Raw genomic sequence first — 12,852 nt, 5'->3', positions numbered from 1 at the left:
GAGGCCAATTATAATTTTACAGTCTTAATGTTCTAAGAAATCATAACAGATTTTGCATGTGTTTATTTGCTTTTGTGTTATATAGTATGATGTTTCACTAGTGTGGAAGTGAGATATATGTTTTAAATTCATCACTGATTTTCTTCCCATCAGAAACAATCCCAGTATCATCCTCTACAGACTGGCAAGCAGCATTTGGCTTTGGTTCTTCTAAACAACCAGAGGATGACTTGGGTTTTGATCCCTTTGATGTCACTCGAAAAGCCTTAGCAGACTTGATTGAAAAGGAACTGTCAGTCCAAGACCAGCCTTCCCTTTCGCCCACATCTCTTCAGAACTCCTCGTCACACACTACAACCGCCAAAGGTCCAGGCTCTGGTTTCCTGCATCCTGCTGCACCTACAAATGCCAACTCTCTGAATAGTACCTTTTCCGTCTTGCCACAGAGGTTCCCTCAATTTCAGCAGCACCGAGCGGTTTATAATTCATTCAGTTTTCCAGGCCAGGCAGCCCGCTATCCTTGGATGGCCTTTCCACGCAATAGCATCATGCACTTGAACCACACAGCAAACCCCACCTCAAATAGTAATTTCTTGGACTTGAATCTCCCGCCACAGCACAACACAGGTCTGGGAGGGATCCCTATAGCAGGTAGGTTCGTTTATAGCCTTTGAGAATTTGTGAATAACTCTTGCCTACAGGTTGTTGGGTGGGTAGGGAGGGTACTTTTGGATAACAAAGTATTTATCATTAGTCTTGGAAATTTCAATGGGAAAAATTCTTTATCATAATCTAAAAAAATTTTAATTGGATGGATGCCTTGTAATATTGAGCTTTATAAGGATGGTGGAGTATCATATCTGGTTATTGCTCAGAAGCATTTTACTTATAGCATAGTTACCAGACCTTCTTATGGCATATAAGTCTTTTTCAGATGCAAAAAGAAATGGGCTCTGAAATTATGGTGCCTTAATGTCCAACACCAAAAATTCTGATTATACATTCTAAAAGTAAACCTGTTCAAAAAAATTTTTAGAGGTGATAATTAGTGAGAGCATGAGGGATAAAGCCACTCCCTTAACTCCTTTGACAATTTATTTTGACTGATAGACACACACTCACATCAAAACTCTGCTTATATAATAAAGGACATAATATTTGGGAACTCTTAATTTTCACAGACATATCATATGTGCATAATTATACTTTCTGTGAAAAAGAAGTTGTTCGAGGAGAGGTTTTTTCCTTTTGGCCTGTCATGTTTTTGTTTCTGGGGTAAATATTAGATTCCTGTAAGTGACGCCAGAATATTTCTGATTTTGTACTGCTACCCTTGAAGGTTTCAGAACTTTTGGCTTTTAAGGTCTCATATGATATTTTTTAGATCAAGTGACTTCTATATTTAAAGGAATCTTTCTTATTAATAGTTTTTCAGAGTTTGATTTGGGCTTTAGATATGACTGGTGAAAAAGTTTGTTTTCTCTTGATTCTGAAGAGAATTAAGTAGAATAGAATAGTCTTTCACTCTGTTACATAACTCATAAAAATTTATTTTTATCCCTTGTCTTGGCCTTTGTGATATGGCATGGCACAGCATTATTGTAATAATGTGCTATCACCAGCAATACATTTGTTCTCTTGTTTTTAGCAAGGTTGATAGATAAATTTTCAGAGATCCATCAAAATTCTTTGCCTGTATTCTCTTTGTGACTACAGCATTTGAATTTCAAGACAAGTAGGTAGGTTAAGAGAATATGGTGTGTGGCTTTTGATACAGTCCAGTTAATTTGCACATAAGTGTGATAGCACATGGGATCTGTAGCTCAGTTGTTAAAGGATCTGCCTGCAATGCAGGAGACCTGGGTTCAGTCCCTTGGTTAGGAAGATCCCCTGGAGAAGGAAATGGCAACCCACTTCAGTATTCTTGCCTGGAAAATCCTATGGACAGAGGAGCCTGGCGGTCCCCCATCCATGGGGTTGCAAAGGTCAGACATGACTTAGCAACTAAACCACCACCACCATGATAGCACCTAATGTAGTGGTTTGCACATTGGTGAGACTCATGATATTTGTTCATTTGATTATGGTAGTTAGTAGGTAATTGAGAGTGACATTTTTCAATCCTCTTCTACATGATACTCACTTGAGAAATACTAAGTGTTCAGTTCCTGATACTCATTTTTTTCCAAGACAATATATTAGAATGTAATTTTGTTTTGTCTTCCTTTGTTTCAATCGTTTAGAAGTGTGGAATTTAAATTACTAGTAGTGTATCTCATAACATTATAACACCAAAAGTTTAATTTCCCCTAAATATTCTAAACATTTAGCAATAGAATATTAGACCAGTTACTATGAATATTTGGGTGTCTGCCCAACAATGAACTAGGCCATGTGGATAATGCAGAAAAAGTTTAAAATGCAGGTATTCTTTCCAGATACTGTACAGTGTAGTTGACAAGATAAAATAAGACTGTGTATGAAGGTGGTAACTATTTGATGCTGGAATGCAAGACACATCAGTGAAGCCTATAAATTGTTGGGTAAGCATCATTGAAGAAGTAGGACTTGATCTGTATCCTGGATTTGGGCTAACAGGAGGGAAAGGGCAAGACCTTTTGTGTTGGTAGAAATTCCCAAATAAAGGCATAGAGGCAAAATTTAGTGTGTCATTACATTAAGAAACAGTAGAACTACCTTCTGTACCAGGAGGTGCTTCATGTGTTTTATAGAGTGGATGAGAGGATGGGGAGCTCGGTCAGGGAGGCAGAACAGTGTGGGTTTGATACGATAGGAAGGAGGATGCCTTTGTGGATCTCTAGTTCTTAGCTGTCTTCATCGTGTACTTTCATTTGACTTATTATGTGACCATCCTCAAAAATTATCTGTTCTTCTGATTTCATAGTTATCATATTGTCCATTAGTGTAAAAAGAGCAGTTTTAAACCAAATATTTTTTAAGCTGGTAGATATTCCAGAAGTGCCACAGAGGTGATGAGTAATCACTGATGTTTGAAGGTAGTTGTCCTCGTGTTAGTCATTTGAAATCTTCATCTAGAGTAGATACTTTATGAAGAAAAATGTGTCATTAAATCATGGTCCTATCTTCATGAGTTTTTCTTTTCTTTTAGCATATACTCAACCATAGATCATAAAATACTTTTTTTTTCCAGAAATTCTAAGAATGAAGTCACCAACTATAGATTCTGAGTCATTGTTTTATTTTCTGGGAGGTGGGGAGAGTTTGTTATTTCAGTTTCTTGACTGTGCATACTAGCTTGGTATTTAAATGGTGACTTATAATTAAGCTTAGTTTTAGGGAACTCTTAAGGTTCCTATGGCTAAAGAAATTTTAGTGTTAATGTACCAAATATTTAAAATTGATATCAAGAGTTATACAGAACCCTTCCATGGCCTATATATATTTGGCAAATACCTCAGGATGCTGGATGTGCGAAGCCTCAAAACAGAATAGTTTTATAATTGTAGCCAAATGATTGAGGTTTTGCAGTAACAATTAGAAGTGACAAACTAAAATTTTGGAAAACTGTGTACATCTTAACTGTGAATTATTTGAAGCAGTTTAATATGTAGGCAATATCTGCCTCCCACCTCTAGTTGTAACTCAGCTGTACTTGAGTTGAACTGTTGAAAAAGGTTTAACTCTATTTTCTGCAGTGAATATCATGGTTTCTACACAAGGTAACTGTTAAGAGCTTCATAAAGAAGAGTACATATGTTTCAGCGAGGTCTGCCACTTAAGATATGCTTAGACAGTATTCAGTACTGGAAAAATCATGTATATTTGTTCTTTAGATATGTAGAGCAAGATGGGAGTTCCTGACTTTTAGTTAGGAGTAAATAGTCACCTTTGTATCTTACAAATGTCTGTATTTATTATACATTTTTATTTAAATGTTAAGTTTTGGTTTGTTTTAGTTAATTATTAAAAATTGATTTATCTGAAATCTATCATGGGAAGGACAGTTGCCAGAGGTTTGACATAAACATGGTTTCCATTTCCTCTGCCTAATTGAAAACATTTTTTAAATGTTGAAAATTAGTTATTTCCTTAAGTGAAATCTTTTTAGTAGCATTTTCTTGGCTGCATATCCAGTTTTCTAAATTGAGAAGGATTTTTGAAATAAATATTCTTGAGGGAAAACTTGAATTAGTAACCAGTAATAGTGAAGTCCATTCAGATCTTTGTTGTTATTGGAACTGTGTGCTTTTGTTTTAAAAAGTAACTTTTCCTGTCCCCCAAAATGACCTACCTGTTCAACTCCTTCATTTTAGGAATGGCAAAGCTGTGTTCTGAAAAGGTTAAATAATTTGTTAGAAGTCACACATTCAGTTAGTAGTAGATTTAAGATAAGAACCCAGGTCTCAGATTCAGCAACTGAAATGTTTTTCACTACAATATTGATGTTCTTCGTAAATGAAGATGACTGGCATTTACTTTAACTTGGCTTTCTTCCCATAGTAATTGATTTTTGCTCTCACACTCTTGGGAAGTCCCTTTTTTATCTATTCATGAGACAATTGGCCCAGCTCAGGAATATAACCTGCAGTTACAAAATAGAATGCATTTCATTGACTTGATGAAAATTAATCTGTTGCTTAGTTCTCATGAATACCATGTCCTCACCAGGAACTCTAAAATTTCTTTTACACAGCCTTCTTGCTATATATTTGGGGTTTATAGAATATTTGCCAATTTACTGAAAAACTATGAAATAACCTGTTCTGAAGACTCGGTCTTTTTCTTCATGGTATCACTTAAACTATCTTTCCAAGTGTAACTTTGCAGATTTGTTTTTCAAAGAACTTTCTGCCAGGATGTTTTTATTCTATGAGCTAAAAATTATTTGGGAAACAAATAATAGTCTAAGTCTGTGAGCATTGTTGTTTCAAAATATACCTAGAAAAATATTTGAAACTGTTCAGGATTAGATTTTTGTTCATGTTTTTGTTCATTCAAATTTTACTTAAGAGAGGGCATTTAAAGAAAATTCTTTGTTTCTGAATTCACTGTTTTAACAGTGACTTGATTGAATTTTGAATCATTTGTGAAACAAGTCACTTGTAGTCATTATCAATTATAATTGGGAGAACTGATCTCATTTCATGTATAGTTCTCTGACCTAGAAGTAGTCATCTTACTTTCAGTCAATTGGATCATTGTATTGTTAGCATTTTACTATTTTCTCATTATTTCAAAAGTGCACATTGAATTTTCAGATGCTATATGGTAATTTGCTAAACCAATATTTATATCTTTTTATTTATTTTTTCTAAACATAATGACTGCTTTTAAAACATGGATTTGTCATTTTGCCCTTTACAAAACTCACATTTTCACTTCTGTGAATTTATTTTTAATTTTTTTTTTTCTCATCAAGTACTACTTACTATTAGGAGTGTCTACATAAAGGGTCCAATTGGCTTGGAAAAGAATGGCTTTCCTGGTCTCTCTTTTTTTCCTTTTTGTATATTTATAATTATGAATCTATTATTTGTTCTTAAATCTGACATAGTATTAAACTTAAGGGTGTGATTAGAGTGTAACTGCTTTCTAGGTACTTGATAAGTTTATATTTTAAAATTCATGTCTTGTTTCACACCCGCATTCCAGCCATTAAGCATGTATTTTATATATGTATCAGTATTCCAAATATTGAAATCATTTTTAAAGGGACTGTTAACAAATCTAGTCACCCATAACTAGATCATGACTGACTTTTCCACAGGGGAAGAAGAGGTGAAGGTTTCGACCATGCCACTGTCAGCCTCTTCCCATTCATTACAACAAGGACAGCGGCCTACAAGTCTCCACACTACTGTGGCCTGACAACAGAACTGAGAGGAGAGGATTAGACTCTGGGGTGCTTGCATGGGCAACCGGATTTTTGCATGATTCCTTTCTGATTTTGCATTTAATGTATACACCCAAAAGAGCCAACATAAACGTTCCTCATGCCTACAACTAGTGTGTTACCTCATGTAGCTGCTAAAGTATTTCTTCATTAGGCCTTTAACACAATTTATTAGCATAATAATTTTGGCATTGTTTCTCATGAGTGATACTATTTTTTAACTCACACAAATAAACTTGTAGTACTAATTAACATCCCAGATGAGATTAGCTAGAATTGTTACTTTGGCTCTGTTATTGAAAATATTCAAAGATAATGGTAGTTCCTTGTTTTCTGGCTTGTGAAAAAATGGTAATATTCCAATATATTCATGAGAAATTTGGAAATTAAGATAATGTCTATTGCTTTCTTTGAATACTGGAGAAGAAAGAATACATATAAAACAAAATTGGTGGTGTCATTTAATGCCCAGAAGGATGTTATCAGCAATTGTTTGTAGTTGTATGGATTTATGTCCTATATTATGCATTACCTGTTTAGAAACTGTTTTTGTTCTTTCTCATTTGCACATTTGCACTTTCTTTTTGAATGGTTGTTAATTATATAGAGATGCTTAAAATATGATTATTATAGACTAAATGCAATATAATCTCTTTCCTAATGCACTGCCTAGGAAATACCAGGAAATGCCTCAGAAACAGAATTTCAACTTACTATTGATTTATCAGAAACTTGAATATGGGGTAAATATTGTATGTGAGAAGCAACCATAGTAGTGTAAAACTTTTATTGAAAAAAATGGTAGTTCTGTGAGATATTTGTTTGGAAATTTCATTGTTTCACAATTGAAATGTGATAATAAAACTATATTACAAGTTCCTGACCAGAATGAGACTAAGGTGGAAGAGAAGAGATTGGGGATCCTCTAAAATTAGGCCACGTAAGTTGTCATAGGTAATTTTAATCACAGAGAATAGTGGTATACTTTATTAGGATATAATGTGAAGTGATGTTTTTGGATAATAAACAATTTCTTGAAATAGTTTTAAAGCTGACAATGAAATAAAATAAGCTGAGTTCAGTTCTCAGCATTAGACAAAGCTGGTTCAGAAAACATGACTGTTCTGCCTAAATTAAGCATCTGGGAAGAAAAGGGAAAGTCAGATCTCCTCTTGGGATTTTCAAAGGACAATTGTGATATAAAAGATATGTCTTAATTAAAAAATATATTAAAAGAGTAGCATGAATACCAAAAAAGGAGGCCTAAAGATTTAAAATAATAATGAAGATGATGATGATAATAATAATGAAACACCTTACTGGGAACTGATACTAATATCATGTTGGAGTTGGAGTTTTCAGGGTTACCTCTCTATGTAAAGTCTAATAACTTTCCATTAAATGAAATGCACAAATTAAATGGCTTTGTCCTGAAGTATAGGGGGTAAACTAAAATCCATTCTTAGATATTCTTCAATTTGGTTAGCTGAGAGTATAGAAACAACTATCTAGCCATTTAAATTATTCTTGTAAAATTTCTGCATAAATGACCATCTCTTAACTTTTGATTTAGGAGTGACTTTATGACATCATTATAAGAAATTCAGCAAATACAAACAAAATACTATAAATTCGTTAGAAGCCTTTTAGTATGTGTTGAATATGAAGCCTTTTAGTATGGGTTGACTGTGGTTTCATTTTTGCTGTAAGAGGCCAAGACATCCACTTAATGCTTCCTGTGGTGCTGAGGCTCCTGGGCCTTGTGGACGAACTTGGGTTCCCTGCTGGGGCTTACCTAGTGCATAGTTTTCTCCAGCCTTCAGAGCAAGCCTTGCATTGCTTGAATCTTCTTATGAAAACATAAGAGGTGGTTAGCTCTCATTTACTTCTTCTCTGTGTTGAGAAATACACCTGTTAAACAAGGCTTCTCTCCTGTGGTAGCTTTCTCTCCTTTCTCATTCCTGGCCATTGCCACAAAACTGTCAGAATTTATCTGACTTGCTAGAGCCCAGGACTGTCTTCCTGCCTGCTTCCCCGCCTATGCCACCTTGTACATACACACTGTAAACAGAAAAATGTTTTCTTGGATAATTAGTTTTCAACTTAGATATTTTCATGTGGACTAGCTAAAGATGATCATTTAAATAACTTTGTAAGCCAAAAAAATTAAGCTTCACTGTTTTACTTACTTTTATGTATGTTATGGTTTTTTTAAAGTGAAATCTTAAAGTCAGTCAAAATTAATTATACTAAAACTCAGAAGAAATTACACAACACGTACAAGAAAGTACTGCTTCACATAGCAAGTAAATTGATGAAGCCAAGTGATGGTAAAGAATGAGAAATTCTAAAAACTTCAGATTAGTTTTTGATAAATTCCTTGCATGATTGATATGTCATGCACAAGGGAAACTTTATATGCTTTTATATCCTAAACTTTTCAAAAGTTACGTGACTAGTCTTTTCCTTAAATCAGAAATGTTTAACCTGGAATACAAAACTCCTTGGATGTGCTTGTGAGTTGTATGTGTGTACAGATGTTCATTTTTTTTCTGGGGAGAATATTCATAGTTACTAGACTTGTCAAAGCATTTAGTGACCGACCTCTTCCCCTGGCTGAAGTGGGGGAAAATGTTAAAAAACATTTAGAGCATCAGTTCTTAGTGCCACTGTAGGATATAGACCTGGACTGAATAATTTTGATCATATGATGAATGTCAAGTGCCTCTTTTTATTTTCTTAAAGATTCCATTAGGAAATATTTTCTGATTAATAATACTTTCCTTTTCATTCTACTGTTGCATTTTATTTTTACAGGTGGTACTTTTGTATACTCTCCTCTTATTTCAACAGAGCATTAATGAAATATTTGAGTGCCTGTTCTATGTAGTGGCTTGAGCTAGATCTTGAGGGATACCAGTTAAATAAGGTATAGATCCTATTAAATATTATCAAGGATAGCAGTCTTGTGACAGTTTTATTTCAATTATTTCTATAGGGTCACCTCTTGATATATTTTAACTACAAGAACAGCCGTAGTAGTCCACTCATTTCATTATTCATTGCTTTGACAGGGCAACAAAGGATATTAAATACTGATACTTGAAATTTTGAAATATATGATAATTTAGAGGAAAAAAATTTTAGCAGGGGAGACATACATTCATTATTCTGATTGAAGTATTGCTCAGTTGTGGGCATATACTCATGCCTTCTTTAGTGTTCTGGGAGTTAAGTAGAGATTCCTATATTCTTTTAAAGAAAGCTTCATTGCATTGTGTGCCTGTTTTTACTGACATGGCTCCTATTTGTACAGTATTCCAAGCACCTTCAAGACTGACAGAGCTCTCTTCTGCTGTGATACAGGTACATAGGGAGCTTCTCGTACAGAGGCATTACCTCAGAGAGTCAAGAGCAAGGAACGAATTGCAGGTTTATTGAAACTCACAAACTGAAGACCACCAAGTTACGTGAGCATATATAAAAATGCTGCTGCTGCTGCTGAGTCGCTTCAGTCGTCTCCGACTCTGTGCGACCCCATAGACAGTAGCCCATCAGGCTCCCCCGTCCCTGGGATTCTCCAGGCAAGAACACTGGAGTGGGTTGCCATTTCCTTCTCCAATGCGTGAAAGTGAAAAGTGAAAGTGAAGTCGCTCAGTCGTGTCCGACTCTTAGCGACCCCATGGACTGCAGCCTACCAGGCTCCTCCGTCCATGGGATTTTCCAGGCAAGAGTACTGGAGTGGGTTGCTGATATAAAAATGAGAGGACATTTTATCCTGTATTGAGTTGTAAGGTTTTGGATTCTTTTGTTTATTTGATGATGAAGCTTTCCCGTATCTGCTTAAGAGATGCATATTATATAGTTGAGAGCACAATAACTTAAAAATTTTTTTTTCTTTAAAAGAGGTGATACTGCAAAATGATGATATATATGTCTTTTTCTATAAAATATAACTAAGTCATTTATCTGGTTTCAAGCTAGTTCTTCTGCCATTAGTGCTGCGTCTTCTCTCAGTCTTTCTATCTGAATATCTGCTATGTTGTCTCCTTGTGCTGAATAGTCACACATGAAATGCTGAGTGAGCCAGTTAGACACTTTGCTGATACAGAAGTAAAAATGGGATTTAGAGAAAGAAGTTATTCAGGGCAGATTTGGAGAAAGGCTTCACAGGAAATGTCTGACTTTTTGCTTTTGAAGGATGGCTTGAAATTAAATGATGGAATTGGAAAATACAGTAAAGGAAACAGATTGAATGAAGAATTGGGGGTGGAGATTAGCATGGTCTTTGAAGGGTCAGGAGAGGATAGTAAGGAGATGGACTTGTCTGAGGTATTACAGGTCATGTAGGAAGGTGAGGTAAGTGTGCAAAAGCCTTGATAACTAGGAAAAAGAGTTTAGTCTTGATGTGGATGTGGTCAGTGGTAGAGAACTGCATGTTCTTTGGCAAAGATGTAACTTGATTGCAGCGTTTTAGGAAGATGAATACATTTGCTGGAAATTAGTACCAGTTAGAAAGTAGTTCCTGTATATCATTGCTGACCAGTGAAAATAAGATGGCCTGGACATGAATAGTAATACTAGTAGGATTGCAGAAGAAATTATGAATTAGAAGTCAGAGTGAGATTCAGGGAAAGGCCTTTGGGTTTGGCCATGTCTCTAGTGACCTTTAAAAATGCTACTTTCATAAATAGATACAGATGGAAGGGCAGATTTCTAGGATTCATGAGGAAATGTCAAGGATGTAGATGCAGCAGTCATTGACTAAAAGACATTTGGCAACAAAGGGGAAGAGAAAAACAAGATGCTAACTAGACAGGTCGTAGATCTTAGAAGGCATTGCTTTAAGATAAGGGAGCTGACAATTTAATGCAGAATTTACAGAGCCGAGTGAGAGAACAACATAGATAATATGGAAGAGAAGATAGGCTAACCAGTGGAGTAAAAGATTTCTGTAGGTGCTAGGAAGAGATACACCCCTGAGATCAGGTTAGGTTATGGGCTTAACCTAATCGAGATGGGCTGTATCTTCCTTTGTTATTTGTAAAAAACAATCTGAAAATCTAGGCAAAAGAAGGTGAGATTAGAGAAAATGAGATTAGATGAAGGTGCTCATATGAGTCTTGGATGCATATCATGTGAGAAAATGGAGGTGAAAGACTGGAGTTGGGAACCTGTTTTTTAAAAAAAACAGAGGGAGAGAAAGAAATAAGTCTGTGAGAATAAGCCTCAGAAAGCCTCATCAGAAAGAAATTTAAGAATTGTTGAGTCAAGATAAGGATCAAATTGAAAAGAGTCAGATATGTGTAGTTTTGTATGTTGTGATGATTCAGCAGGAGTGGACAAAGCATATATGAGAGTTTGGTTAGAGGGTGAAGAAAAAAAGAACACAAAGATATTTAAGAAGGCAAAACTGATGATATAATCTTGTGATCCAGAGTTCATTGATTTTATATGTTGATGAGGACAAAGAACCAGTAGAGTATTGTTAAGAGAAGGACAGATTAGGAGACTACTCAATGTGATGACCACTCAGCACTACGTGACAAGTGAGAACCAGAAAAAGGATTGTAGATAGATGTCTAACATTAGGGCTGGAGGTTGGAAAGAAGGCAAGCTTTCATTACCCCTGTGGTCTTTATTCTCCCAGCCTTCCCTCTAGTCCTTTTGTCTAGAGTAGGAAGACAGACTGTGTGAGAGAGAATTGTAGAAAGCATGGTATTACCTGGGGGATCCTGAATCATGTTTCCTATAAGTTGAAGGTGATCCAGAGGAAAACATCCCACAGTGGAGTGAATATTGCTTCCTCAAAGCACAGTAGGAGGATGTGAACATATAGTACAAGGGAAGGCCTGGGGAAAGCCAGAGATGAGATTGGACAGCGTAGGTATCCCCAGTGAGTGTGTTACTTTGATGTGAAAGGTTTAGACAGAGGAAGTAGGTGCATGTGTTGAGTCTGGTAGCTTGGCGCTTTGGAGAGTCTACCCTAAGTTTGAGTTATATAAAAATCTGATTTACACCTATTGATATAGAATTGAAGGCAGGCCTATGCAGTATAAGCTGCTTGAGAATTAGACTGAAGTACCTAGAAATTCCATGAACCAGATGGAAATTATTGTACTCGAGAACCAATCCATTTTCTTCAGGTTCCTTCACACCAGACTTCAGAAAGCAGCTGTTGACTTCACTTTGTTCTTAGCCAGCTTCACATTTTATGATTATTTTCAAGGTTCCTGGAAGCTCCAGTCTAACCCCTAAGAACATACTGTGCTTTGAACAGTTTGTTGTTGCAGCTCCTGGTTGGTCTTAAGACCCACTATTGTGCTGTGTTATAAGCAACAGCCTCAAAGCTTTTTTCCCTTCCATATAATTTATAAAGCCTTTAAAGAACTCAGTACCTTTTTTTTTAAGTTGAAATTCACATAACATACAATTAACTACTTTAAAGTGTACAATTTGGTGGCCTAGTAGGACTGTTCTTTAATTATCTTAATGTTAAAATTGAATAAATAACCTGCTCAAGCTGTGAGAAATTTGGGCCGTCCTTGTTTGGGCTGTGTGGTAATAGCTGCATCTAGACTCAGGTAAAAATGTTTAAAGTAACTGTATGAGTAGTTCTTAAGTGGTAATAATAGTCTTTTCTGTCTTCATGACATTTGACTAGTACATTACAGAAAAAAAGGCTTCCTTAGCAAGGAAGCCTTGCTCTGTGTCTGAGGGTGAGATTGAGTGGGTATGTGTGCATGTACATTGATTTATATATAGTTATTTTCATTTAAATCCTCTACTTAGTGAATATGGCAGAGGAAAAAGTCTCAGGCCATCTCCTTGTGACGTCTTGTGTATTTATTCCTTCTGTGTTCTCATTAATTCTTGTGTTTAGGATAAGAGCTGTATTCCTATTCCGTCCTTCTCTGAAGTTTTTTTCTTTTTTTTTCTTAATGAGAATTAAAGCCCTGTTCATATGCAGCAAGGTT

General features: G+C 35.7%; 1 protein-coding gene across 24 annotated transcripts in view; it reads left to right on the top strand.

Annotated features, from left to right (window-relative positions):
- The window catches only part of CNOT4 (CCR4-NOT transcription complex subunit 4), a 146,160-nt gene that overhangs the window by 115,116 nt on the left and 18,192 nt on the right, over positions 1–12,852 (top strand). For 16 of the 24 annotated variants that reach the window (XM_081532999.1, XM_081532990.1, XM_081532995.1 and 13 more), the window contains exon 10: positions 154–651. In XM_081532999.1, the coding sequence (XP_081389125.1) occupies positions 154–651 (498 nt within the window). Of the gene's footprint in view, positions 1–153; positions 652–5,749; positions 6,976–12,852 lie in introns of those variants that run through there. The other 8 variants (XM_081533007.1, XM_081533003.1, XM_081533005.1 and 5 more) reach the window with 1 other exon arrangement.

This window comes from Giraffa tippelskirchi, chromosome 10, assembly GCF_054371585.1.
Source record: "Giraffa tippelskirchi isolate mGirTip1 chromosome 10, T2T-mGirTip1v1.2.pri, whole genome shotgun sequence".
Classification (NCBI taxonomy): Eukaryota; Metazoa; Chordata; class Mammalia; order Artiodactyla; family Giraffidae; genus Giraffa; species Giraffa tippelskirchi.
This window is presented reverse-complemented; position numbering and strand designations above follow the sequence as displayed.